This window comes from Mastacembelus armatus, chromosome 11, assembly GCF_900324485.2.
Source record: "Mastacembelus armatus chromosome 11, fMasArm1.2, whole genome shotgun sequence".
NCBI classification, from domain to species: Eukaryota; Metazoa; Chordata; class Actinopteri; order Synbranchiformes; family Mastacembelidae; genus Mastacembelus; species Mastacembelus armatus.
In genome coordinates this window covers 3,247,325-3,272,507 of record NC_046643.1, presented here as the reverse complement: position 1 = coordinate 3,272,507, position 25,183 = coordinate 3,247,325, and the positions used below count along the sequence as shown (strand labels likewise).

The 25,183-nt window shown below is 41.2% G+C and overlaps 2 protein-coding genes across 3 annotated transcripts; both read left to right on the top strand.

Annotated features, from left to right (window-relative positions):
- Positions 1-101: 101 nt before the first annotated feature.
- rpl15 (ribosomal protein L15) lies at positions 102-2,980 on the top strand. The gene is made up of 3 exons (XM_026300904.2): positions 102-316; positions 411-547; positions 2,617-2,980. The coding sequence occupies exons 1-3, from the start codon at positions 145-147 to the stop codon at positions 2,920-2,922; spliced, it is 615 nt and encodes a 204-aa protein (XP_026156689.1). The 5' UTR covers positions 102-144; the 3' UTR covers positions 2,923-2,980.
- A 4,464-nt stretch (positions 2,981-7,444) lies between these two features.
- nr1d2b (nuclear receptor subfamily 1, group D, member 2b) lies at positions 7,445-17,325 on the top strand. Of its 2 annotated transcripts, XM_026299694.2 has the most exons (8): positions 7,446-7,898; positions 9,588-9,818; positions 12,195-12,283; positions 12,827-12,971; positions 14,029-14,705; positions 15,048-15,233; positions 15,347-15,557; positions 15,724-17,325. In XM_026299694.2, the coding sequence occupies exons 1-8, from the start codon at positions 7,880-7,882 to the stop codon at positions 15,918-15,920; spliced, it is 1,755 nt and encodes a 584-aa protein (XP_026155479.1). In that variant the 5' UTR covers positions 7,446-7,879; the 3' UTR covers positions 15,921-17,325. The 2 variants fall into 2 exon arrangements, with proteins under 2 accessions (XP_026155480.1, XP_026155479.1); XM_026299695.2 differs by lacking the exon at positions 15,347-15,557 and having other exon boundaries at positions 7,445-7,898; positions 15,724-15,889.
- The last annotated feature ends 7,858 nt before the right edge of the window (positions 17,326-25,183 follow it).

Genomic DNA, 25,183 nt, shown 5'->3' with positions numbered 1-25,183 from the left:
TAAGTGACCTGTGCCAGTATGCTCTAAACAGTGTTGTTAGTAGTGACTGTATTTCAGCTGCAGGTGCTGAGTGCATGTTCAGGACTGTATACAGTGACTTACTTTGTCGCATCCTGACTGTTTGTTTCCCACAGATAAGTCAAAATGGGAGCGTACAGATACATGCAGGAGTTATGGCGCAAGAAGCAGTCCGATGTGATGCGCTTCTTGCTCCGAGTTCGTTGCTGGCAGTACCGTCAGCTGTCTAACCTCCACCGTGCTCCTAGACCCACCAGACCCGACAAGGCCCGTAGGCTCGGTTACAAGGCCAAGCAAGGTGAGTGCTGAGCCCAGAGCATCTGTACTGTCATGGGTAGGCCATCATCATCGCCACCTGCTTTGCTAACAATGTGTTTGTGTCATTCATACAGGCTATGTAATCTACCGTGTCCGTGTGCGCCGTGGAGGACGTAAACGCCCTGTGCCCAAGGGTGCTACCTATGGCAAGCCAGTGCACCATGGCGTGAACCAGCTCAAGTTTGCCCGCAGTTTGCAGTCCATCGCTGAGGTACACATATTTTCACCCCAGCTAATACTATTTATAGGCCTTATTAGATTTCTGTTGCCTTGAAGTATGTAAGTCTAATGTACAACTGACCAAATATCTGTTATAATAACATTTTCAAAAAAAATAAAGGCAACATTAAGTCACCATTGTTGTTACCAGCACAACAATGTCAGGTGGTTGTACTGATCTTGGCTCTGACAGTCCTACAAAAATGTGATTGTTTCAGTGTAAGCCGGAGTGCAAAATTTGCAACGATTACACAGCCAAATGCACTGAGAATCAATTAATCAGAGCGAAGATGGTCACAGGGTTGAGGAAGTGACAGTGGGGGAAAATGGATGGTGTGTCCACAGCTTTTGCTAGCTGGTACTGACAAAAAGCTTGTGTGTGCTACAAGGAGCTGGAGTATCTTCCTGTGAGAGTTAAGTTATGGATCAATCTCCTGACTGTGTAAAAATCATCTGTGTATGCATTATACAGTGACATGAGCTAAGAGGATGCTTACTGCTTGTATGCTGTCAGATATCCTGTGCATCACAGCACATGCAAGCTTTGAGGCTGTGAATTTTACTCGAGTTACACCAGACAATTTTTTGCAGGTTTTATACCACAGGAGGTTGATCCATAACTTACCTTGAGCAGTTAGTGAGAAATCGCAGCTCTTTCACAACTTCACTGAGCTCCACAAGTATAAATGGCCAGGGTTCCTTTTGAGGCCAAAAGAAAGTGTTTTTTTTTTTTTTCTAGTTTGACAATGTCTGTGATGAGCCCAGTGTAATACACCATGATTTTACACATTATATTGCATATGTGTATATGACACGGAATTAGGGACGCAAAAGACAGCTCAGTGTAAAAACAGCAAAACGTATGAATTGCCACAAGTCTCAAATCTTTTGATTTGTTTGGGAAAGGGGGGGTCTGTTCTTACTGATGCTCATGCCATCACATGTCTGTGACACTGGTTTAAAGATGTGTTCAAGATGCCATTCAATAGCACAGTTTACTTCTCCACATATATTTGTACACCTTCAAATGCTCTGTTGTCACATTTCTCACCCACCTTGTCAGCTCCTGTCTATAGCACACACAGGGTCCTGACTGTATATCTCTATATAGAGTTGGCACTGAAATGCTCTCAGCAGCTAGTGCAAAAGGAAGACTTAAGTTTAATATGATTTTCTGCTTTTGTTGTGATGATAAACCGAAGCTCTTTGGCTTGGATGTTAATCAGATGAAAACATGAAATATAGAGATGCAAAATAAAATCAGTATAATTCTGATGTTTTGACAGAATCGTAAATACTTGTCAGACAGCAATATTGTTTTCCTGCTATGGTGAGGCTGACTTTCTGCTGTGTACTGGCACATCTGAAGAGCCCACTGTCCCCTACAAACAGCTGTCAGAGCAGATGCTTGCTTGCACACACTGTGTCAATAGCAGCTTTATTTGTAATGGTTCCAGGTTGGTGTTGTCCATACTGGGCAATAAACAATCTATAGTATAATACAGAGATAATCAGAAAGCATCTGAATGTGACACCTGCTATAATAAGTCAAAGTACCCATTGCTGTACCTTACCTGCAGTGTGTATTAAAAGCCCAATTGGTAGACAGTCTTTTCTTGTATTTGTGGATGGTGTTACATGCATGTAGCTACAGTGGACCTCAGTCAGAAAGAACATGTCTCATTCTATTGCTGAAGCCATCCAAGAAAACACTGCATTTTAGCAGAGATAGTCCATGCATTTTAGAAGTCCTTTGCACTATGGCTCATGGTGGTGGTTTTTGATGAGGCTGGATGTGAAGACTTGCACATTTCATCTGTTGTGGCTGCCATTAGACCAAAGTCAGCAGCAGCTGCTACCTTGACCATGGAGTTAACAGTAAATGTCTGGTTCAGCTCTCATCAGGACAGAACATGTCACACATGACACTGACAATTTTCACTGAAGCTTATCTGGAGTTATGGTGTCTCCTATTAAGAACACATGCTCCTCCGTTATGATAGCAGGTGAGAATCCTTCAGTCAATATAGCTTTGCTTTTTTTTTGTTTTCCCTAAACTAGGAGCGTGCTGGTCGGCACTGTGGAGCGCTGCGAGTGCTGAACTCCTACTGGGTGGGTGAGGACTCCACCTACAAATTCTTTGAGGTAATTCTGATCGACCCCTTCCACAAGGCCATCAGACGCAACCCAGACACCCAATGGATCACAAAGGCTGTGCACAAGCACAGAGAGATGCGTGGCCTGACATCTGCAGGAAAGAAGAGCCGTGGCCTGGGTAAGGGCCACAAGTTCCACCTGACCATCGGAGGCTCTCGCCGTGCAGCCTGGAAGAGGCGCAATACCCTGCAGCTGCACCGCTATCGTTAGAGTGCATCACATGTCTGTACATTTGAACAAATAAACAGCCCTTTTTATGGTGACAATCCCGTCTGTGTCTGTCATTCAGTTGTTACATTAGCTCTTTAAACAGGGTTTGTTTTTGGGGGAGGTTGGACATCTCATACTGCTGCTGTGAGTGAATGTTTCGTGAATAATTCTTCTATAAGCTTTGATTTAAAGAAGTACTTGTGGATATTTTTAAAGTGGCACCTCAACACCCCTGAAAGTGGTTTCACTTGTGTAACGTTACAGTGCCTGGCAGGACAAAGCTGGTACAAATGGCCTCTGTGATAATGTTAACATGAAGAAACATTTAGACATGCAATAGCTCTGTGATTATATTTCACTGTTATAAGCATCTTTTGGGACTATGTTAACTCAATAAAGTAGTAAATGAAAAGAAACTGCCAATAGATATTGGCAGTTTTTATTCCCTGTGTAGTGCCTGCAGGTATTCGTGGCCCTGAAGTGCACTAAATTTTTCCTAGTACACTAGGTATGTCTTTGTCAGTCTGTCTGGGAGGCAATAAGCAGTCGCAGCTAAGTAATTCCACTCCAGTCTGACTGTCCCATGGTTTGATTACATAATTACTTTTTTTTTTTTTACATTTCAGAGTTTTCTATTACTACTAGATTTAAAATCTTACTCTGAGTAGATTGAGTTCACATAGTTCAACCATGACAGTGAAATATCACCTCAGAAGTGTGACATTTCTATTTTTTCTTGAAAAAGTCCAACTAGGACATGCTGTGCCCTGTCACACTGAGCTACTTTCAGCCAATCTAGACAGCAGTGAATCTCACACGAAATCCTCAGCGTTCATTTTAAATCATCTCATTCCTTTGCTAGGGAGTTTGTCCTTAAAGCCATGTTTAGTGTAACAAATTCCTCACCCACTAGCAGATTTCCCTCCAGGCTTCGTGTCATCGAATTGTCACTTAAAGAAACCCAGTCTGGACCATTTTTCTCTTTGTAACCAATGAATCATTTGCACAAATGCATTTTTATTCAAGGATTAAAAAAAAAATAGATTTTTTTATTCATTTAGAAAGCCGTATGAGTTCAGAAACAATTTACTCAAACACGAGATAATGGTTTAAGTTTGATTACAGATGATATATTCTATTACAATCTACTTCAAATATATGGCTAACATACAGTTGCATGCATAGTTTTAGCCACCCCTGGGCAAATGACATGTTTTGTTGATTTGCAACAAATCCCTGCTGCAGCAGAGGGAGGAAGGATGTGAAAATGATGCCTACATGAGCAGGGGAAAGCTAGAAAGTTATCAAAACACTTCCAACTAGCATTGGCCAGATGACTATGGTGGTGGTGTATTAAAAATGCTTGAAAACATGTCAGTCTTGTGGAAAAACTAAATAGATAAAACTTAATACAAATCAAATAAAATTGGAATGGCTGCTCCAGCTGTGATTTTAATAACTTATATTAACTACTACTAAATGAATTCATAGTGTAATAGTGACAACATACTGGAGTCCTTAGTTAAAACAGCATTTCTCTGACGCACAGACAGAAAGGATCATTGGAGAACATTGAAGGCTGGAGTGACCCTCTCATGACTGTCTCTATTATTTCCCCATTAAATTTTGACCTGGTCTCTAACATCACCATCCACCGCCCCCACAAAAAGAGTGGAGGGACAGGATAGTAAAATGTGGGTCCGCTTCCTCCTAAAAACTTTCATTGTATTAACAATGGTAGGAAACATTAGCTGTGAGTGTCTTGGGAAGTCTGGGGCTACATTTTTGAGTAGAGCTTTTTCCAGCTTCCGCCTGCTGTTTGGAGAAGGAAACATTTTTGTGTCATGTTAACCCCGCAATAATTTTGTGTATGTGTGTAATGTGTGTGTGTGCATGTCTTGTTATGGCTGAGTAGATAACTTTGAGTGTGGTACAAATTTTTGTTTGTTTAGTCAGTCTTAGGTGGACTGTTAAAATGTCCCCTTATGATGTACTACGTTTTAAATATTTTGTAACCTTTCCAAGCATGAAATATCAAATATTTAAAGTTGCAATAATCATAAGTGTATCAAGGGATTATGTGTAGGCTACTATGCAGGGTATCACATCTGTTCCCCTTTAGAATCTTTTAGCTTGTTTGTTTTGGGTTTCAAGCCCCAAACTCTTTTGTCAACCTTGTTTCCTGAAGCAGCAGACAGCTCTTTTCAATTCTGCACTACCTGCTCAGCAGCAAACAGTGGAGACACATTTAGAGACTAGCTGGTGAACACAGTGGAGTGTTTAGCAGTTAACGATCCAGTTATTTTTGCCCAGGAGAAAGTAAAGATAAAAACAGAAGCGAGGGAACACTGCACTGAGCTTCATTCAGCTGGAACAAATACAACTCTAAATGAATGGGAATGTTACTGTATATCTGCTCAATGTGTACCTAATTGTCGGCCTTATCTTCCAGTTGTCATCCTCATCTCTGATGAGTACAGTACAGAGGACTGATCCAGGACTTGGTGGACTCTTGGACAAAGGGTTCATCTTCTTATTTTATATTTATCCTAATTCCATTGAAATGACCACAGTGTGCCTGTTCTGTTGTACTGCATGGTAACATTGGTCTACAAGGAGAAAAGTCTCAAAAATGAAAGTAGCTAAATTTTACCAGAATTGGGTCACTAATAAAGGAACATTAAGTCCTGAGTGTCCAGTTTCCAAGATACTGCTTCAGGTCAAAATGCATCATAATATTTCAAAATTAGGAGGGTGTGTGTGATTATGCTGCTGACAGAATTGTGGGTGGGTTGGTCCCATTGCTGTACCGTAGTCAGCTGTACCGTACTTTTTCGAGAAATTAAGAGGCATCATGATCATCAGACACCTCCCTGAGGCAAATATACTCACCTGTGTATAATTATAAATCTTTATCGTGAAATATTTTGAAAACTTTAGCCAACTAGCACCTTCATCACCTGTTTTCTAATTCGTCTAATTAAAATATGTAGGAATTAGCACATTGTAACGCAGAGGTCTATAATTTTCCAAAATTCATAGACCAGTGTAAATATAGCTTTTCATATACTGTGTAGTCATAGTAGCCTTGTCTCATTAGTAAGTAGATTTAATAACAATAAGAACATGACAGTGCAAGTAGAAAAAAAAATCTATTAGAAAGAAAGTAACAGCTGAAACAGCCATTTAAAAGCAATAGATTTAAAAAATCAATTCCCTGATCTAGCGCCCAGAGGTGCTCCCTGACATTTCATCATGTCGTAGATAGACATCTACACAGTTCACACCCCCAGTAAGCAGCAGCTAGCTTGTTGCATTTGACTAAATCTACTGAAACCAGTGGAAGATCTAGTAATTGGGAAGGGGGTGGCAAAAGGTTTTGGTAGGGTTTCATAATAAGGCGATATATGTGAGTCCTTATATACCGTAAAAATACAGTTCTACTTTCAATTCAATTCAGTTCAATTCAATTTTATTTGTATAGCGCCAAATCACAATACAAATCATCTCAAGGCACTTTACAAAAACTAAAACTAAAAACCCAACAATTCCCTTATGAGCAGCACTTGGCGACAGTGGAGAGGAAAAACTCCCTTTAATGGAAGAAAAAACCTCCAGCAGAACCGGGCTCAGTTTGTACTTTCACTGAATAAAAGATTCACAAATATATTTTTATAATATCTTTATCCTTACATGATTTAAATAAACACTTCCCAGACATTCTTAATTATAGACAAATGGAACAAAACCTGTGTGGGGGATGATCTGAGGTGGGGAGGCAGCTGTGGGACAAAGTCTACAGCAGGGGGGGCAGCTGCCCCCTCTTGTCCTCTTGTAAAAACGATGTGCAGTGTATTATTCATTTATTTATTCATGTATATTTCTTCTAGGAACAACAGCTGTTTTTCTCTGAATCATCATTACTTTTATTCAGGTTGTTATCCTTACTGGACCTGTTGAAACCTTGCAAATAAGTCAGACCTCCCCTTGGCCAGAATAATAGTTATGAAAAATATGTGTGTGGAGAATGCTCAGGACAGTAATGAGAAATAAAAACCTAAAACACATTAAATGAGTTCCTGAAGTTAACTACAGTTACTGTGATCAGTTAACAGTTAACTGTAGTAATATCAAATTTTAATAGCTGACCCCTGACCTCAGTGTGGCTGCAGCCCTGGGTGAAAGAAAGGAGCACCCACGGAGTGAGTGACTTTAAAGCAGGAAAACATACACTTGGAATCTAAAAGTCCATGGGAGGAAGAAACGGTGCATGTGTTTCCAAACGCCTGTCTAATATCTCTTCGGATGTGATGTTCCTTTACATTCCTTGTGTAATCAGAAAACAGTGGTCCTGTACCGTATTTATACGACTGCGTGTTGCAACGCGCTTGTCTATTTCAGACACAGGACGGTCCGTGGTCTTTGTTCACTGTGACTGGTGAAAGTATGTCAGTGGGTTACATTGACACCAGTGCAGGACTAAGGGGGGGAGGAGCCGATGAACTGGGTCACATGGTTGCACACTGATCGCTACTCGCAACAGTCAGTGCAGGAGCAGCGCCACTGGACGTGCGTTTTTCCTGTCTCTCTTTGAATGGACTACGGCGTCTTTCTTGATGTAACTGAACAGTCTGAAACCAGACGAGCAGCGCTTTTCTTCTGAGCTAGAAAGAAGCGAGCACCAGGGCAAAGCTACCCTGTCTGCCTCGTTTAAAGCAGTCAGAAAAACTCCCAGCTTCGGCTTGATATGTGAATTTTTGCCGATATCTAGTCTTGATTGTCACCGACGACCGAGCGTAGCTTCATATCGGGTTCGAGCGACGTTCAGGTGAATGTGGTTTTGCAGCTAGTTTCTCAGCCGGGATCAATCAGCGACTTGTCAGTTGCTGAACACTCAGACAGAAACACGGCTTCAGCACTGAGGTAGCAGAGGAGGAAACCCCCGAACTCAAAGGACATGGAGTCGACCAAAGCCGGTGAGTGTATTTTAAACAGACAGCCGTAGCTTGTAGCGGTGGGCTCAGCATGTTCACATCCAGCCTTTACCTAACTCGGTCACAGACATAAGGAGGGCAGCTGCTTGTCTTTGAGCTTTAACCCGCTGTGTTCAGACGAAGCCCTGACAGCGGACGCTGTTGTGTTAATATTAAACTGGGTTAGGAGTGCCACTGGGCCCTCTTTATCGCCCAGGCACTTGGCCTCAGCGGCACTGCAGTCTTCTCCCCTCACATGGACCCGTCAGCCTAGCCATGTGCGCCTGTGTTTACGCTCTCCGTACGTCACCGCTCATTGGCCGAGCGGCGCAGTGACGTGTGCATTGCATAATTTCTCCCGGCAAGAAGGTGTGTGGTCTGGCCGCGGAAACACGTGAGGCAGTTCGCCGCAGCTCGCGATGACCCAGTTTCCCTGGGGAAACAACATGCTTGCTGCCACGTGGGGGCGTGGTATGGCGCATTTAATGCCCATGGGATACGCAATGTTCGTTGGATATAAAATGGAGCTGTCCAGGGAGTTGGGTTAAAAAAATTCTAGAAACAATATCCAGTTTAGTTTATATGGGTTGAAACTTCATGTGAATGTGTGTAACATTTCCTACAAAATGAAAAGGACACATGTTTTATTTTTGTTAATTAAGAATTTGGTTTAAGTAGATCATCAGGCTTCTCAGAATTCATTTTCTGATTTCAGTCTTGTAGCTCTGACAAGGTGAGACCAAATTTGACCACTTTCTCATAAAAACGAAACAAGGTTTCATTTAATTAGTTTACTTGTGAAAATGCATATTTTTGTCTCGGTTTTTTATGCTTGTGTTCCAGTGTCCTGTCCTATCAAACACATTGATTATTTGTGAAAAATATTGACACAGTCAATAATCTTCACAGTCATTATTGTCAGTTCTACTGTGAATTAGAAATATTTACTAAAAAGTGTAGAAATGTGAAATATAGCAGTTATAACTGTAGCTCCATGTGTTGACATATTAAATAAAACAGACCTATTAGTTATGGAGCCCGTCTATGTGAATGGGTACAGGGATGGGTCCGACTACCTACTCCACACCTTTGTGAAGCTGACATTATGTAATGGCTGTTACCTAATCATTGAGAATGGCAGGGGATGAAATCAGGTCAGCCTATGTTGATGGGGGAAAAAACAGCTCAGCTGCAGCAGCAGGCTGTGTGTTTGGTTCCTACATGCTGAGGAAGCTGTTGTCGACTCATAATCTTTATGTTAAGATTATTGGACTGACAGCGAAATCATCTGAGCCGGTGATCGTTCCAGTTTTATATGAGAGAGAAAAGTTAGCATGAGCAGGGCCACCATGACTGAACAAAAGAAAAAGAAAGAAAGACCATCTACAGAAATGTGACCATAAACAGAAAATTAAAGGATTATCTCATAGTATTTAATTGACTGGAGATTAAAAAGAAGTTTGATTTTTGTAGCAACTTATTACTACAGTAGAAAATACAGTGAGATAAAAGGATTAGTGCAATTTTTTAATTTTGGTTTTCACAGAAATTCCATGATCTGTTTTTGAACAGTAATAAAAATACACAGCGCCACTACCATCAGGATGATCTTTGTCCAAAGCTCTGCAGTGTTAAAATGGTGCTGCAGTCTCTGTTATCATGCCCCATTTTCTCTTTGCCATCTTACACCAGGAGGTGTGATAGCCTACATTAGCTCATCCAGCTCTGCCTCCAGCCCGGAGTCCTGCCACAGCGACTCCTCCAACGGCAGCTACCAGTCGTCCTCCCCACCCCACGGCAACTCACCCAGCCGCCGCCAGCTGGGTCAGCCGGCTGACCCTGCACTCCCTGCTGGTGGCCAGATCCTTCCAGGGACTCCCAAAAATGGACGCTCTTCCTCCTCTGCAAAGTGTGGCATCACAAGTAAGACAAACAATCTGTTGGCGCGTTCTCAGAAGCTCAGTGTATAGATTTATACCAGTGCACCATGGGAAAATTAAAACATTCTCATTACTACTTTTGATGTAACCAGTCAGTAAATGTGAGAACGCACAGTGTTTCCCACACATATAGTGCAGGTGGCCCAAATTATTTGCCCACCCTTCTTTAAAGTCTGTGCGAGAGAATGATACCGTCCATGACCGATTAACCAGTAGGACTGTTCCCTTTCACTCTACCGCTCCTGTGTCTGTTAGTGCTGCTGCTGTGAGAGCAGCAGTAAAGGCAACACATGCATCCATAACAAGAATGAGCTCAGTGAGTGAGTGAAAGAGCATACAGAGAAATGTTCTCTGACATGGCGTGGTGGACATTACTACACAGGCCAGGTACAGTAACTCCTTTTCTCACTCTTTAATTGTTCTCTGAATTTGCTAGTAGCTTGTAATTCAGTTAAATAAAATGGCAACTATGCTGTGCCGTTAGCTAACATTACAAGACTACATGTAATGTAGTATATAAGGAGATGGAGGGGAGCAGTAGTAGGTAGGGAACAATAAATTGGAACTGCGATAAAATCGGAATAGGATAAAACAAGATTTTTTAACTGCAAAGGCTATGGTTACACACAGGTTAGAGTAGCAATCAGTAGAGGCAGCATCAACTTACACTGTTCCTTGACCTGATATACAGTGCCCTCAGGCTCGACACAACCTGACACTGTGGAATCTTCAGTGTTAAACAGTATATCAGTTCAGTGGAACTATTTTGGCTTTAAAAAAAGCTCAACATTAGGTATTGTGCAGAACTATGCTCCTATTGCTGCCTCACAGAACAACACTACTAACCTGTATCAGCACTTAAAAAGCACCACAAGGCCATGTCCGATAGTTGCATGGCTAAAATGCCAACCACCAGCGTGTCCAATAAGCCAAATACCACTTCACAGGGATCACTGACCGAAATGTTTTAAAGTGTAACTCCATATGAACATAATTTAAATTGGCCTGTGGTTCCCATGTCGGAGCTACATGAGAAATTCAGGCAGAGAGTCACAGTGGAGCTGAACAGAGTTTTTGACATGTGGTCAGGCTCTACAGCGGAGCCCTATCAGAGTATCACAGTGCATTTCATTAATGAAGACTTCGAGGCTTATGTTTACAAGGCTGGTAGTTCAACAAATCAGGCATTAATGCTACTGTGATTGAAGTACTTTAATAAAAATGTCATTCATATCAATTCATGCATCACCTATTTTCATCATAACATATAGGCCTGGCTTACAGGAATGGACAGTTTGTGTTTATCTAATATTCTGTTGGTAATATTTATTGCTCGTTTGTTAAATAATACAAAATATAAAAACATATAAAATAATTACATTATAATTTTGGTTAAAAAAAATCACAATTAAGATTATTTTCCAAAATTGTTAAGTAATTTGGAAATGTGAAATTAATAGAAATAATCAATAAATCAAAGTATTGTGTTAGAGGTCACATGTGTTTGTGGTTTGTTGGATGTAGTAGACTAGTTTTGTGTGGGCAGGTAATGCTGGCTTGTTCTGCTGGCTACCACTGCAAGTATATTTCAGACCTGTGGGAAACACTGATGCAGGTTTAATGAAGTAGGTTTTCCAGTAGAGACTGATGCTGCATGAGTCAGAAATAGCCATACAGCAAAAAAAAAAAAAAAGAAAAAACAAATGAGAGTGTAAATAATAAACTGGAGGAAGGAGGTGGGAACAAAACCGAAGGTTCATTTGGCAGTGTAAATAAATATTATGTTGATATTGAAATTTTAGGTCACTGGTTTCAGCTAATTTCTGTATAAAATTATTCCTGAATGTATAAACTGATCTCAGAACATTGTTATATGTCTTCCAAGTCCCTACAAATAGTTTTTATAATGGCCAGCAAAGAAGAGTGAAACTACAGGCTATAATGAAATATTTTCACAAGATGCATACATACGTTCACACTTGAAATTCCCCCAAAACAAAGCATATATATAAAAATTCATTACACTTTGATATGTGAAATTCTGTTTCACCACTTCTTTATGTCTGAATTATTGTGTTTATGTAAGTGATATAGTAAATTTTTGTTTCAAAGCTCATAAATTCTGATCTTTTTGTAATACTAAGTATACAGTGTTAAAATAGTAGGATCAGCTGGAAAAATATCAAAAAAATAATAAAATCTGTTTTAGCCAGGCATGGGGATAGGAAGTCTGCATTCTAAATAAGTTAGTCTTCTGTTTCACTTTAGGAAATGATCTGTAGTAATGCCAGCATGTAAACTCATGCTGACATGTTCCTCTTCCAGATGAGCTATAAGAATGTATTTTTGTATCAATCAGAAATCAACGGCCTGGTGCTGCTCTGTAAGGTCTGTGGTGATGTGGCGTCTGGTTTCCACTATGGCGTTCATGCCTGCGAGGGCTGCAAGGTGAGGGCAGCACTCTGAAACAAGACCGCCTGCACACTCTCTCTCACACATGCACACAAAGCGTGCTGCAGACACTGAAGCAAACATTTTTACTGCGGCTTTGGCTGGTGGAGTTGAAGTGGGTCACCACAGGCATAGCCATCTGCACAGCGACAACTTGAGACTCTGTGAAACTAGTTCACTCTCACCATATTCATATCAGCTGCCCCTCATACTTCACATTGCTTCGTGGCCTAGTTAACAGCGGGGAGCAGTGTACAGTGACAAACACAGCACAGCATGCCTTAGAGGAGAAGCACATGCACAGACACACAGTTCAGATTCAAATGTTGGTTGACCAATATTGCAGGAAACAAATCATTTTGGTGCTACTGGACATAAGGACGGTTACATTACGAAGTGTACATTTTGGCAAAATATCAGCATTTGCTTTATATCACCTCTCTCTTGATCTAGTCTCAAGAATGTACACACAGTTAGAGCCTCACTCCTCTCCCTTTGTTGTGTATGTTATCTCACTGTGCTGTCTGTGTGCACACACAGGGCTTCTTCAGGAGGAGCATCCAGCAAAATATCCAGTATAAGAAGTGCCTTAAGAATGAGAGTTGCCCTATCATGAGGATCAACAGGAACCGCTGCCAGCAGTGCCGCTTCAAGAAATGCCTGATGGTGGGGATGTCCAGAGACTGTGAGTACCTGCTGGGATTACTGTCTGCCTTATCACAGCACTGCTCACTGACTCAGTCTCAAGAGTTGGAATCACTTAGCTGTCTTTCATGAGTGCTGCGTGAATTAGCAGAGATAATTTATACTAAGTAGTAAAATTGACTAATTCATGACTATAGATTTTATTATACATTTATATACAGCACATAGCATTAATATGCTGAAAAATATCGACATATGGGTAAGTGACTTTACAGTGCAGTTAGCAAATGGTAGATTGCTCTGACTGATACTTTAACACGAAGAATATAGTGGTGTTACATTATATGTTACAAGTACAGCTACTTAGTAAATTGTTCCTTAAATGTGTCTCAATAATTACTGATTCGGTATTGTGGCGAAAAACTTTAAGGACGTTTTAAATTTATTATAAAAACATGAAATTATGCAGTATATTTCAAAACATTTAAAATTTTGAAACAAATTAATATATTGTTAAATACATTTTAAACTATTGTGGAAAATGGCAGAGTAATAACAAATGTTATAACAATGAGATTATGGGCAAAATTTAAATTTGTTTGGGTTTTTATATAATGAATTTGACTATTTCTGAATATTTTTTGCAAGTTTTAAAATTTATTTGATATTGAACACAACAGAATATCTCTTTTTTTTCCGGCCTGAACACTGTCTTCAACATTTCTCATTGTCACTGTTGCATGTATAATTGTCTCAACTTCTGAACATGGATATGGAAAAACAAATCATGCAACATATCTAAAAACCTTGACGATGTGCTTATGTTTTGTTATTGATTTTTTGTAATGCTCCAAAACTACTACCCAAACTAGGAATGTCCTTTTTGTCTGTGATGTTCATGTATGTGGATGGCAGGTCGTAAGAGGTTAAAGCAAACTAACCCAGCTCAGTGTGAGAGAGTAGGGGAATTAGGGGGTGGGATGTCTTAATTGCACTACTATAGAATAAACAAGGGCCACAATGCTCTTTGACTGTTTAATGTACACTGTAAAATTATACTGGTGAATGCCTCTAAAAGAATTCTCATCACTGTTCAGCTGTGCGTTTTGGACGAATCCCTAAGCGGGAAAAACAGCGCATGCTTCTGGAGATGCAGAGTGCCATGAACAACATGATGAACAGCCAGCTGCACAGCAGCCAGATGCTCCCTACTGACAAACCACTGCCGGCCAGTAATGCAGAACCTCTGTCTGAGGACACCGGCCCTGCACCCTCCTGCTCTCCATCCTCCTCACCACACTCCAGCCAGTCAGAATCTAGCTCTGACCGTGAGCCCACTGTGTCAATGGACACCAGCCCCAGTTCGGCCTCACCTAGTGCATCAGACAGTGGGGAGGAGGAGGTGATTGGCTCTGTGACCAGGGCCCACCAGGAGACCTTCATGTACAACCAGGAGCAGAGCAGTATGACACCTGAGGCCCCGAATGGCAGCTCTGGCCAAAGCACCACTAAGCAACAGACAGAGAAGCAGCAGGATACCTGGAACAACCACAACAACCTAGTCACCATGGCACCGCAAGAAACCTCCTCTAGCCTGGGCCCTCAGGGTCCAGAGGACAGCACCCTCAACCACTGCCCCTTCAGACTGCCGAGGAGTAGTTCCAGCCACTGTCCAGCCTACACACACCGAGCCTTGAGAGCTCCAGCTCTCTCCAGCTCCACCAATGGAGCCTACAGTGGCCCCCTGTGGAGAGGAGGCAACAGGATGCATCTGGTGAGCTAAAAAAAGAAGCCAGTCTGGGCCAGTTGAGCTTTAAACTAAGTGGACTAAAATACATGACACTAGTGGCTGATAATGTGAAGGAAAATAAAACAAATTAAAATAGTTACATGAATTAAACAAAATAACAATAAACAGAATTGAGTAATAAAATAACGATAGACAGAAATAACAAAATAAAAACACAACCACTCTGGTGAGTTCCTAACACCTGAAACAGGTCAGAGATTTCTTTTTCTGCTTTTGAAACTCTTCTGAATCAGTTGCAAGTGTCTATAGATAAGCAGTCTGTTTATAGAGACAGTATTATATTCTTCTGTCCTGTCCTGTCCTCAGGTTTGTCCGATGAACATGTCTCCTCATGTGGACCCTCAGAAATCAGGCCATGAGGTGTGGGAGGAGTTCTCCCACAGCTTTACCCCTGCCGTCAGAGAGGTAGTGGAGTTTGCCAAGAAGATCCCAGGCTTCAGAGACCTGTCCCAGCACGACCAGGTCAGCCTGCTGAAGGCTGGCACCTTTGAGGTACACTATATTTTCTGAAGCCACGTACCACGTATATTTCTCAGTTTTTATAGGAGGTTCAGAATCCAACAGCACTTATCAGACACTGACAAAGCAGTGCTGGTGTTCCACAGGTGTTGGTAGTTCGCTTTGCTTCTCTCTTCGATGTGAAAAACCGCACCGTCACCTTTCTGGGTGGGAAGAAATACAGTGTGGACACTCTAAAGGCCATGGGGGCTGGCGACCTCCTCAACTCCATGTTTGATTTCAGTGAGAAGCTCATGAACCTATGCCTCAGCGAGGAGGAGATGAGCCTGTTTACTGCTGTGGTTCTGGTCTCTGCTGGTGGGTTTTTTTGGAACTTTGTTTTACCAAGCCCATTTTGTTATTTGTCTTCCATTTAGTACTGCCGAAGTCTCACAGCCGGCACAATACTGGATACCAATCGTGAATATAACCTGACTGTACACTACTGTTTGCTAACACAGACCACTGCTGTACGTTGTTGCAGATCGTTCTGGCATCGAGAATGTGAACTCAGTGGAGGCCCTACAGGAGACACTGATCCGTGCCCTGCGAAGCCTCATCACCAAGAACCATCCCAACGAGTCGGCCATCTTCACCAAACTGCTGCTCAAACTGCCTGACCTTCGCTCACTTAACAACATGCACTCTGAGCAGCTGCTGGCATTCAAGGTCCATTCCTGAAGTTTCCTCTAGTACTTGATCACCCCCCTCCCCCCTCCCAACACAAACTGTAGGGTGTGTGAGCAGAGCTTATGGTCCATGGGGCCTTCAGGTCTGGCCTCACCTCCCAAACAGCCCCACCTGCACCTTCACATTTCTCCCATGAGGCTTACTGAACTAAAGCTCAAACCTGACACACAGAGGAAAGAAGACCATAAAATGTTTTTGTACTGTACTGTAGGGGCCGTAACTGCCTGTGTGATGGTAATGCATACATACAGACACACCAATTGATGTACACGTTTCTTGTGTTTGTGTGTAGCATCCTGTATGTTTGCAACTGTACAAACATTAGAAGCACTTTTCTGTATAATGTAGACTGGTATTTTTGCATTCATAGTGCAATATGTGACTGCTTTTTGATTTGAGCTGTATAGTGAGGAGTAGAGAAACTTGTACATTTGTTTCAGTGGCACACATTCATCTGAAAAGGTGCTTGTGATAAGGGGGAAGTTGTATACATAAAACCCCCCAGAAACTGCTGAGGTAGAAACCTCCATAAAAACAAAAAGGAAGATGACAGTGAGAGGAACATGGAAGCAAAGTTGCTTGAAGTCCTAGATTTCCAAACTTGGTCACAAGAGAATGTTGTTTAATTTGAATGAAACTGGGAAGCAAAAGAGAAAAGTCTTATTTCAAGCTGTTCCCTGCAGTTGTATATGTGCAATGCTGTTTTTTTATCAGTTGTGGGTCATTTTTGGAAAATTATCTGGGCATTGTGACAAATGAAGTGTTTTAAATGATTGCTTTGCTATCAATGGAAATGGAGAAACACTGTACTGGTGGAATTGAAGTCTGGACTTGTTTCAGCATGTGGAAGATATGTTTTCCCTTCTCTTAGGTTATTTTATTCCTTAAAAAAAAGGAAAACGTATTTCTGAGATTCCAGTGTCTCCTGTCCTACTTGTTCCAGGTCATGTTGAGTTTCCCACTTAGACACTTGATGTTGTCAGACACTGGACGACAGAGAAAACCTTGTCTTGTATTCACCAGCAACTCCCGCTTGCTTGAATAAACATTTCTCTTTTCAGAACTGTATAAACTGTAGCTCAGTATAGTTAAACTAAATAGGACTATTCTTCATAAAATGATTGTAATATCACTGAAGTGATTGTAATTTAAGGAAATGAGTTGAAGTGACTTGAGTTGCTGGTGTTCAGCTGTTTTTGTAATGCTGTCATTTTGTTTCCTGTTGAAGAATTCAGAATGTCTGGTCTATAATATCCAGAGCTCCTGTCATTGTGTTAACATTGCTAATGTAGTTCTGTTCTCCTTGGTGAAAGGATTGCAGTATGCATAGATTTATATATAATATATCATACATAACTGTATGAATGAATATATATGAATAAATTTTCTAAATGCAGTGCGTGCTGTGAAGTGGTTATTGAATATCTGTTGTCTTTGAATTAACCCAAATCCATTAATTCAGCTTCTACCCACATTGGCCCTCTTGTCATTTAAAATGATGATCAAAAATAACATCTGGCTGATCTTCTGCCCTTGATGAAAGTAATGTGTAGTAGTGCTTTTTATCCTTACATTAAATTAATATTTGTTGACTTTAAACACAACGAAACACGGCTGTCTTTACAGTATCACACATTTTATTACATAATCTATTGCAATTAAGTTTTAAAGCCCTACTACTAATTACACATCACAATATCCATGCACATTAAATGCACATTATCCATTGGAATTTCACGTCATGTCTGTTGACAGTTTTGTATATTTAACTAAAGATCTTCACTGGCCATTTAAATTATGGCTACATGAAATCAGCTTTTTGCAAAGAGATTTATAAAGAAAATGAGGTGGATTTGTCACTGTAATATCACTATCAACCAGCAGATGGCAACATTGCGGCTTCTGCCCCCTGCTGGAAAAATCAGCATAGACAAGCATAGAAACAATTACAATAAATATATGCCACTATTTGTACATGATAACTTGTTGTTGTTGTATTGTACCACCGACTGGCTACTTAGCTACTGACAGCTGGTAGTGATTAGTGATTGCTAGAGGCCTCTATTAGTGGCTCTTAGTAGCCACTGGTCCTAGTCCTCATTCTTAAAACACACAGTGTACAGATTTTGGTGCTGTGGCGCCCCCTGGTGTTGGAGCCTTAAACATCAATTTATCATTTACAAGGAGGAATGACATATAACCATTAATATTATTTCAGCTTTCTTCTTTATTTTGCTTAAGCTTCATTAGTTAGTGGAGGCCAGCACGGCACCCATACTGAAGATAACAAAAGGTCAGTGAATGAAAGCGTTAAAGGGTGTCTGAAGTTTTGAGGTCCAGGGTTCAATCTCAAGCAAGAACGACAGAAAAAAAAAACAATTAAATCTGAAAACTAAAAGCTGAGGAGACCACGTCCCCGATGTTCTGGGTGATCTAAGTAGGTTCATAGTAACTGGTTAAATCTATTTAGACCCAAAGCTGTTGGATTTAAAAACAAGCAAACAAGCAAAAGAGTTTTTAAAATAGTTGTAAGACAGAAAGGAAGCCCATTGTGACCCTCTGTATCAAATCCAGCATCTAAGATCAAGTAACTGTTGCGGGTGTCATAAAGTCCACAATATGTCTTGGCAGCACAAAACATCACCTCCTACACTATATCCATTCGCTAATTTTGCTTTTGCTTTCAATGGAAACCGTAAATCACAGCACCACAAACACCACAGGTGGAATCCGCTACAACAAGATCCGATACAGCAAGAAACTTATTTACAGTGAGCGAAATTAAATTCAATAAGACAAAACAAACAGAAAACATAGAGAGCTGGCCCGCTCCAGATTTAAGACAAGACCTGCCTTCTAATCCTACGAACAATACGAGGACAGCAGGTTGCAGGACAACACTGACACTGTTAACAAAAATACAGGAAACATTTTATAGACACTTTATTGATCATTTACACTCCAAATGTAATTAGCTAAAACTTTATGGTGCGTCGTCAATACCCTACACTCAGTCAGCACGTCACCAATGAGGTGAGCCAAAATCTTCATTACATCATAAAACAGACACAATTTAAATTCAGCCACATCATTTAAACATCCACTCGGTCAAATAAAACGCTCTTACCCTGGACCTTTCGCCACAAACACAACACCTGGCCACCCACAGAAAACGTCTTACTCTTCTTTAGGTTTATTGGCGGATTGCAAACCAGCAAGAAGGTGCATAGCGCCACCTACTGTAGCGGAGTGTGCAGCATCAACAAGCATGGCTTTGAAATGATTTATCCTGCTGGTCGGAAACAAAAATAAATAAATATATAAGAGCCCACAGGAAACCGGCACCTCGCGAACAATTTAACCAACTTCCTATTTATGATCCGTAGTCCATGGAATGACAGCAACACCCCGTTACATAACAATGGAAGAGAAATGTTTCCTTTATCTATATTAATATAAAGCATGAACTAAAACAGATAAGCCTGGCTGAATCACCAAGGAGATTATTTCCTTTTAAATCCAGAGGTTGATTCAAATGACCAGTCAAAAGAGACTAAAATGTGCTGCTGTGTAACAACTTCAAGTTAAAGCAGCTCCGTCAAACCCACGTCAGGAGCTGCACTTGAAACATCACAGACAGAATCTACAGTATGTACTGTACATTGTATCTTTGTAAACTGTTGTGTCACTGCAAACTGTACATTGTGTCACTCTGTCACTGTAAACTGTAGATTGTGTCACTGCAAACTGTACATTGTGTCACTCTGTCACTGTAAACTGTAGATTGTGTCACTGCAAACTGTACATTGTGTCACTGTGACACTGTACATTGTGTCACTGCAAACTGTACATTGTGTCACTGTAAACTGTACATTGTTTCACTGCAAACTGTACATTGTGTCACTGTGACACTGTAAACTGTACATTGTTTCACTGCAAACTGTACATTGTGTCACTGTGACACTGTAAACTGTACATTGTGTGACTGTGACACTGTAAACTGTACATTGTGTCACTGTGTCACTGTAAACTGTAGATTGTGTCACTGCAAACTGTACATTGTGTCACTGTAAACTGTACATTGTGTCACTGTGACACTGTAAACTGTACATTGTGTCACTGTGACACTGTAAACTGTACATTGTTTCACTGCAAACTGTACACCGTGTCACTGCAAACTTTATATTGTTTCACTGCAAACTGTACATTGTGTCACTGTGACACTGTAAACTGTACATTGTTTCACTGCAAACTGTACATTGTGTCACTGTAAACTTTATATTGTTTCACTGCAAACTGTACATTGTGTCACTGTGACACTGTAAACTGTACATTGTTTCACTGCAAACTGTACATTGTGTCACTGTAAACTTTATATTGTTTCACTGCAAACTGTACATTGTGACACTGTAAACTGTACATTGTTTCACTGCAAACTGTACATTGTGTCACTGTGACACTGTAAACTGTACATTGTGTGACTGTGACACTGTAAACTGTACATTGTGTCACTGTGTCACTGTAAACTGTAGATTGTGTCACTGCAAACTGTACATTGTGTCACTGTAAACTGTACATTGTGTCACTGCAAACTGCACATTGTGTCACTGTAAACTACATTCTGTCACTGCAAACTGTACATTCTGTCACTGCAAACTGTACATTGTGTCACTGCAAACTGTACATTGTGTCACTGCAAACTGTACATTGTGTCACTGCAAACTGTACATTGTGGCACTGTAAACTGTACATTGTTTCATTGTAAACTCACAGAAAACTACCCTGCTATTATTTGTCAGCAGATATCGCCATGTTAAAGAGTGAACCAGCACAGCCCCTGTTACTCCACATTTCCGCTTTGTTTGTGTCCTCTGCTGCAGACACCGGACAGTGAAGCTCCACACACAGCACTTCCTTTGCGGCATAACTATTTACTCCCGGCCGGGGACGGCGCTGCTGCACAGTGGACTTTGGGCAAACACTCCATAAGTACCGAAGGCAAATATCACGCTGTGTGCAGAATAGGAAACCAAAGGGATATGACTATCATTAATTAGAAAGCCCAGGCATGTTGGCTGTGTTTAAAGCAACAATTTCTCACTGACCAAATTACTGAGTCTTTGCAAGACTGGGTGACGGTCCGACGGAAACGTACTCCTAAGCAGAAGCCCACGGCTCATCACCTGCGTGTTCACGTTTCTAATAGATTTTCCCCGCTCAGCGACACACCCGCTGAGAAACCGACTCTGATAATTGGCGATTCCATAGTCAGGAACGTGAAAATAGAGACACCAGCGACCATAGTCAAATGTTTCCTGGGGCCAGAGCGGGCGACATCGAGTCAAATCTGAAGCTGCTGGCTAAGGCTAATCGTAAATATGGGAAAATTATTATTCACGTCGGCAGCAATGACACCCGATTACGCCAATCGGAGGTCACTAAAATTAATGTTGAGTCGGTGTGTAACTTTGCTAAATTAATGTCGGACTCCATAGTTTTCTCTGGACCCCTCCCCAATCTGACCAGCGATGACATGTTTAGCCGCATGTCGTCGTTCCGTCGCTGGCTGTCTAGGTGGTGTCCAGCAAACGATGTGGGCTTCATAGACAATTGGGCCACTTTCTGGGGAAAACCCGGTCTGATAGCGAGAGATGGCATCCATCCCACTTTGAATGGTGCAGCTCTCATCTCTAGGAATTTGGCCGAGTTTCTTAGCCGACCTAAAGCCTGACAATCCAGGGTGGGGACCGGGATGCAGAGACTCAGTCTAAAACGCCTCTCTGCAGTTTCCTTAGAGCCGCCGCCCCCCTCAAACCACATAGAGACTGTGTCTGCCCCTCGAACATATAAATCAAACAAATCAGAAGTTAACAGAAGAGGAGTTATTCATAAAAACTTAATAAAAATTAAGACCACTCCTCTTATTGAACAGAAAAACAGAACTGTCAAATGTGGATTATTAAATATTAGGTCCCTTTCTTCTAAATCTCTGTTAGTAAATGATTTGATAACTGATCACCAAATTGACCTACTTTATCTTACTGAAACCTGGTTACAGCAGGATGAATATGTCAGTCTGAATGAATCAACCCCCCTCAGTCATAAAAATTATCATGTTCCTCGAAGCACAGGTCGAGGTGGAGGAGTAGCTGCAATCTTCCAGTCAAACTTATTATTAAACTTTCATCCTCAGAACAGTTATAACTCATTTGAGAGCCTCACTCTTAGTCTCTCACATCCAAACTGGAAAACACAAAAACCAGTTCTACTTGTCATTTTGTACCGTCCACCTGTTCCTTACTCAGAGTTTTTAACTGAATTCCCTGACTTCCTGTCTGATTTAGTGCTTAGATCAGATAAAGTCATTATAGTGGGAGATTTTAACATTCATGTAGATGTTGAAAATAACAGCCTCAGCATTGCATTTAATTCTATATTAGATTCAATTGGTTTCATTCAAAACGTTAATAAACCCACCCACTGTTTCAATCACACCCTTGATCTTGTTCTGACCTATGGCATCGAAATTGAACATCTAATAATTTTCACCCCAAATCCTGTTGTGTCAGATCATTCTTTAATAACTTTCGAATTTAAAATGATGGATCATGCAGCGTCTGGAAGAAAATTCCATACAGCAGATGTTTATCCGACAACGCTGTTAATAAATTTAAGAAAATGATTCCATCTTTATTTGCATCTATGCCAAGTATAAACATAATGGAGGGCAGCTGCCTTAATCCTACTCCCTACCAAATTGATCATGTTGTTGACAGCGCTGTAACCTCACTGCGTGAAACGCTTGATTCTGTAGCCCCTCTGAAAAAGAAGTTAGTGATTCAGAGAAGACTAGCCCCATGGTATAATTTACATGTTCGTACCTTAAAGCAGGCATCACGAAGGCTGGAAAGGAAGTGGCGTTCCACAAACTTAGAGGAAATTTTTCTAGCCTGGAAAAACAGTCTATTAACATATAAAAAAGCTCTCCGTAAAGCCAGAACTGCATACTATTCATCACTAATAGAGGAAAATAAGAACAATCCCAGGTTTCTTTTCAGCACTGTAGCCAGGCTGACAAAAAGTCACAGCTCCGTTGAGCCCAGTGTTCCCTTAGCTCTCAGCAGTGATGAATTTATGAGTTTCTTTACAAATAAAATCACAACTATTAGAGATAAAATTCAGCAGATGCTTCCTATACCTGCAATAAATGAATCTTTTACTACAGTAGCTCTTGAATCATCTGTAGGACCTCAGTTATGTTTAGACTGCTTCTCTCCTATAGATCTCTCTGAATTTACATCAGTAGTTGCTTCATCGAAATCATCAACGTGTCTCTTGGACCCCATCCCGACTAGACTGCTTAAAGGCACCCTGCCATTAATGAACTCATCTTTATTGGACTTGGTAAATTTATCTCTAGTATCAGGCTACGTACCACAGGCCTTTAAGACTGCAGTAATCAAACCTTTACTCAAAAAGCCTAGTCTTGATCCAGGTGTCTTGGCTAATTACAGACCAATATCCAACCTGCCATTTATTTCTAAAATCCTAGAAAAAGCTGTTGCTAAGCAGCTATCAGACCACTTACACAGGAATGAACTATTTGAAGATTTCCAATCAGGATTTAGAGCACATCATAGTACAGAAACAGCACTGTTGAAAGTTACCAACGATCTTCTCTTAGCCTCAGATAATGGACTTGTTTCGATACTTGTCCTCCTAGACCTTAGTGCAGCATTCGACACCATTGACCACAACATCTTATTACAGAGACTGGAGCATGTGATTGGTATCAGAGGAAAAGCGTTAAAGTGGTTCCAATCCTATTTATCGGACAGATTCCAGTTTGTTCATGTCCATGATGAACCTTCCACACGAACAAAAGTTAGTTATGGAGTTCCACAAGGTTCTGTGCTAGGACCGATTCTGTTCACCCTGTACATGCTTCCTTTAGGATATGTCATTAGGAAGCACTCTATTAATTACCACTGCTATGCGGATGACACTCAGTTATATCTATCTATTAAACCTGTTAACACAAACCAGTTAACCAGACTTCAAGCCTGTCTAACTGACATAAAGGCTTGGATGACCAGTAACTTTTTACTTTTAAACTCGGAGAAAACAGAAGTCATTATATTTGGGCCTAAAAATCTCAGAAATAACTTTTCTAAAATTATAGCTACTCTAGATGGCATAGCCCTGGCCTCCAGCACTACTGTAAAAAACCTTGGAGTTATTTTTGACCAGGACATGTCCTTTAACTCACACATAAAACAAATTTCTAGAACTGCATTCTTTCACCTGCGCAACATTTCCAAAATTAGGAACATCCTGTCTCAAAATGATGCAGAAAAACTAGTCCATGCGTTTGTTTCCTCAAGGCTAGATTACTGTAACTCATTACTATCTGGATGTCCTAATATCTTAATAAAAAGCCTCCAATTAATCCAGAATGCCGCAGCCAGAGTCCTGACAGGAACTAGCAAGAGAGATCATATTTCTCCTATATTGGCTTCTCTTCATTGGCTCCCTGTAAAATATAGAATAGAATTTAAAATCCTTCTTCTCACATACAAATCCCTTCATGATCAAGCTCCTTCATACCTTAAAGACCTCATGGTACCATATTATCCCAATAGACCACTTCGCTCTCAGAGTGCAGGCCTACTTGTGGTTCCCAGAGTTCTCAAAAGCAGAATGGGAGGCAGAGCCTTTAGCTATCAAGCTCCTCTCCTGTGGAACCAGCTCTCAGCCTGTGTTCAGGAGGCAGACACTCTCTGTACTTTTAAGGCTAGACTTAAAACCTTCCTCTTTGACAAAGCATATAGTTAGGGCTGGCTTCAGGCAACCCTGAACCATCCCTTAGTTAGTTATGCTGCTATAGGCCTAGACTGCCCGAGGACCATCGGTGCACTGAGCTCCCCTACCCTACCCCCCCCCCCCCCCTCTCTCCCACCTCATGTATATTCCACCATTGAATGTTACTAACCTTGTGCTCTCTCTCTCCCCTAGTTTGTGCTCTCTCCCTCCCTCTCTCTCTCTCTCTCTCTGTACCTTCTGCAGGTGTCCCTGGTCCTGGAGCTGTTTATCGCTGATGTGCAGTTACTGGCCCCACCAACTTGCAGTGTCTGTTGTTTATTGTTGCTGTTCTTTTCTCTCTGCTCTATCCACTCACCCCAACCGGTCGAGGCAGATGGCCGCCCAAACTGAGCCCGGTTCTGCTGGAGGTTTTTTTCTTCCGTTAAAGGGAG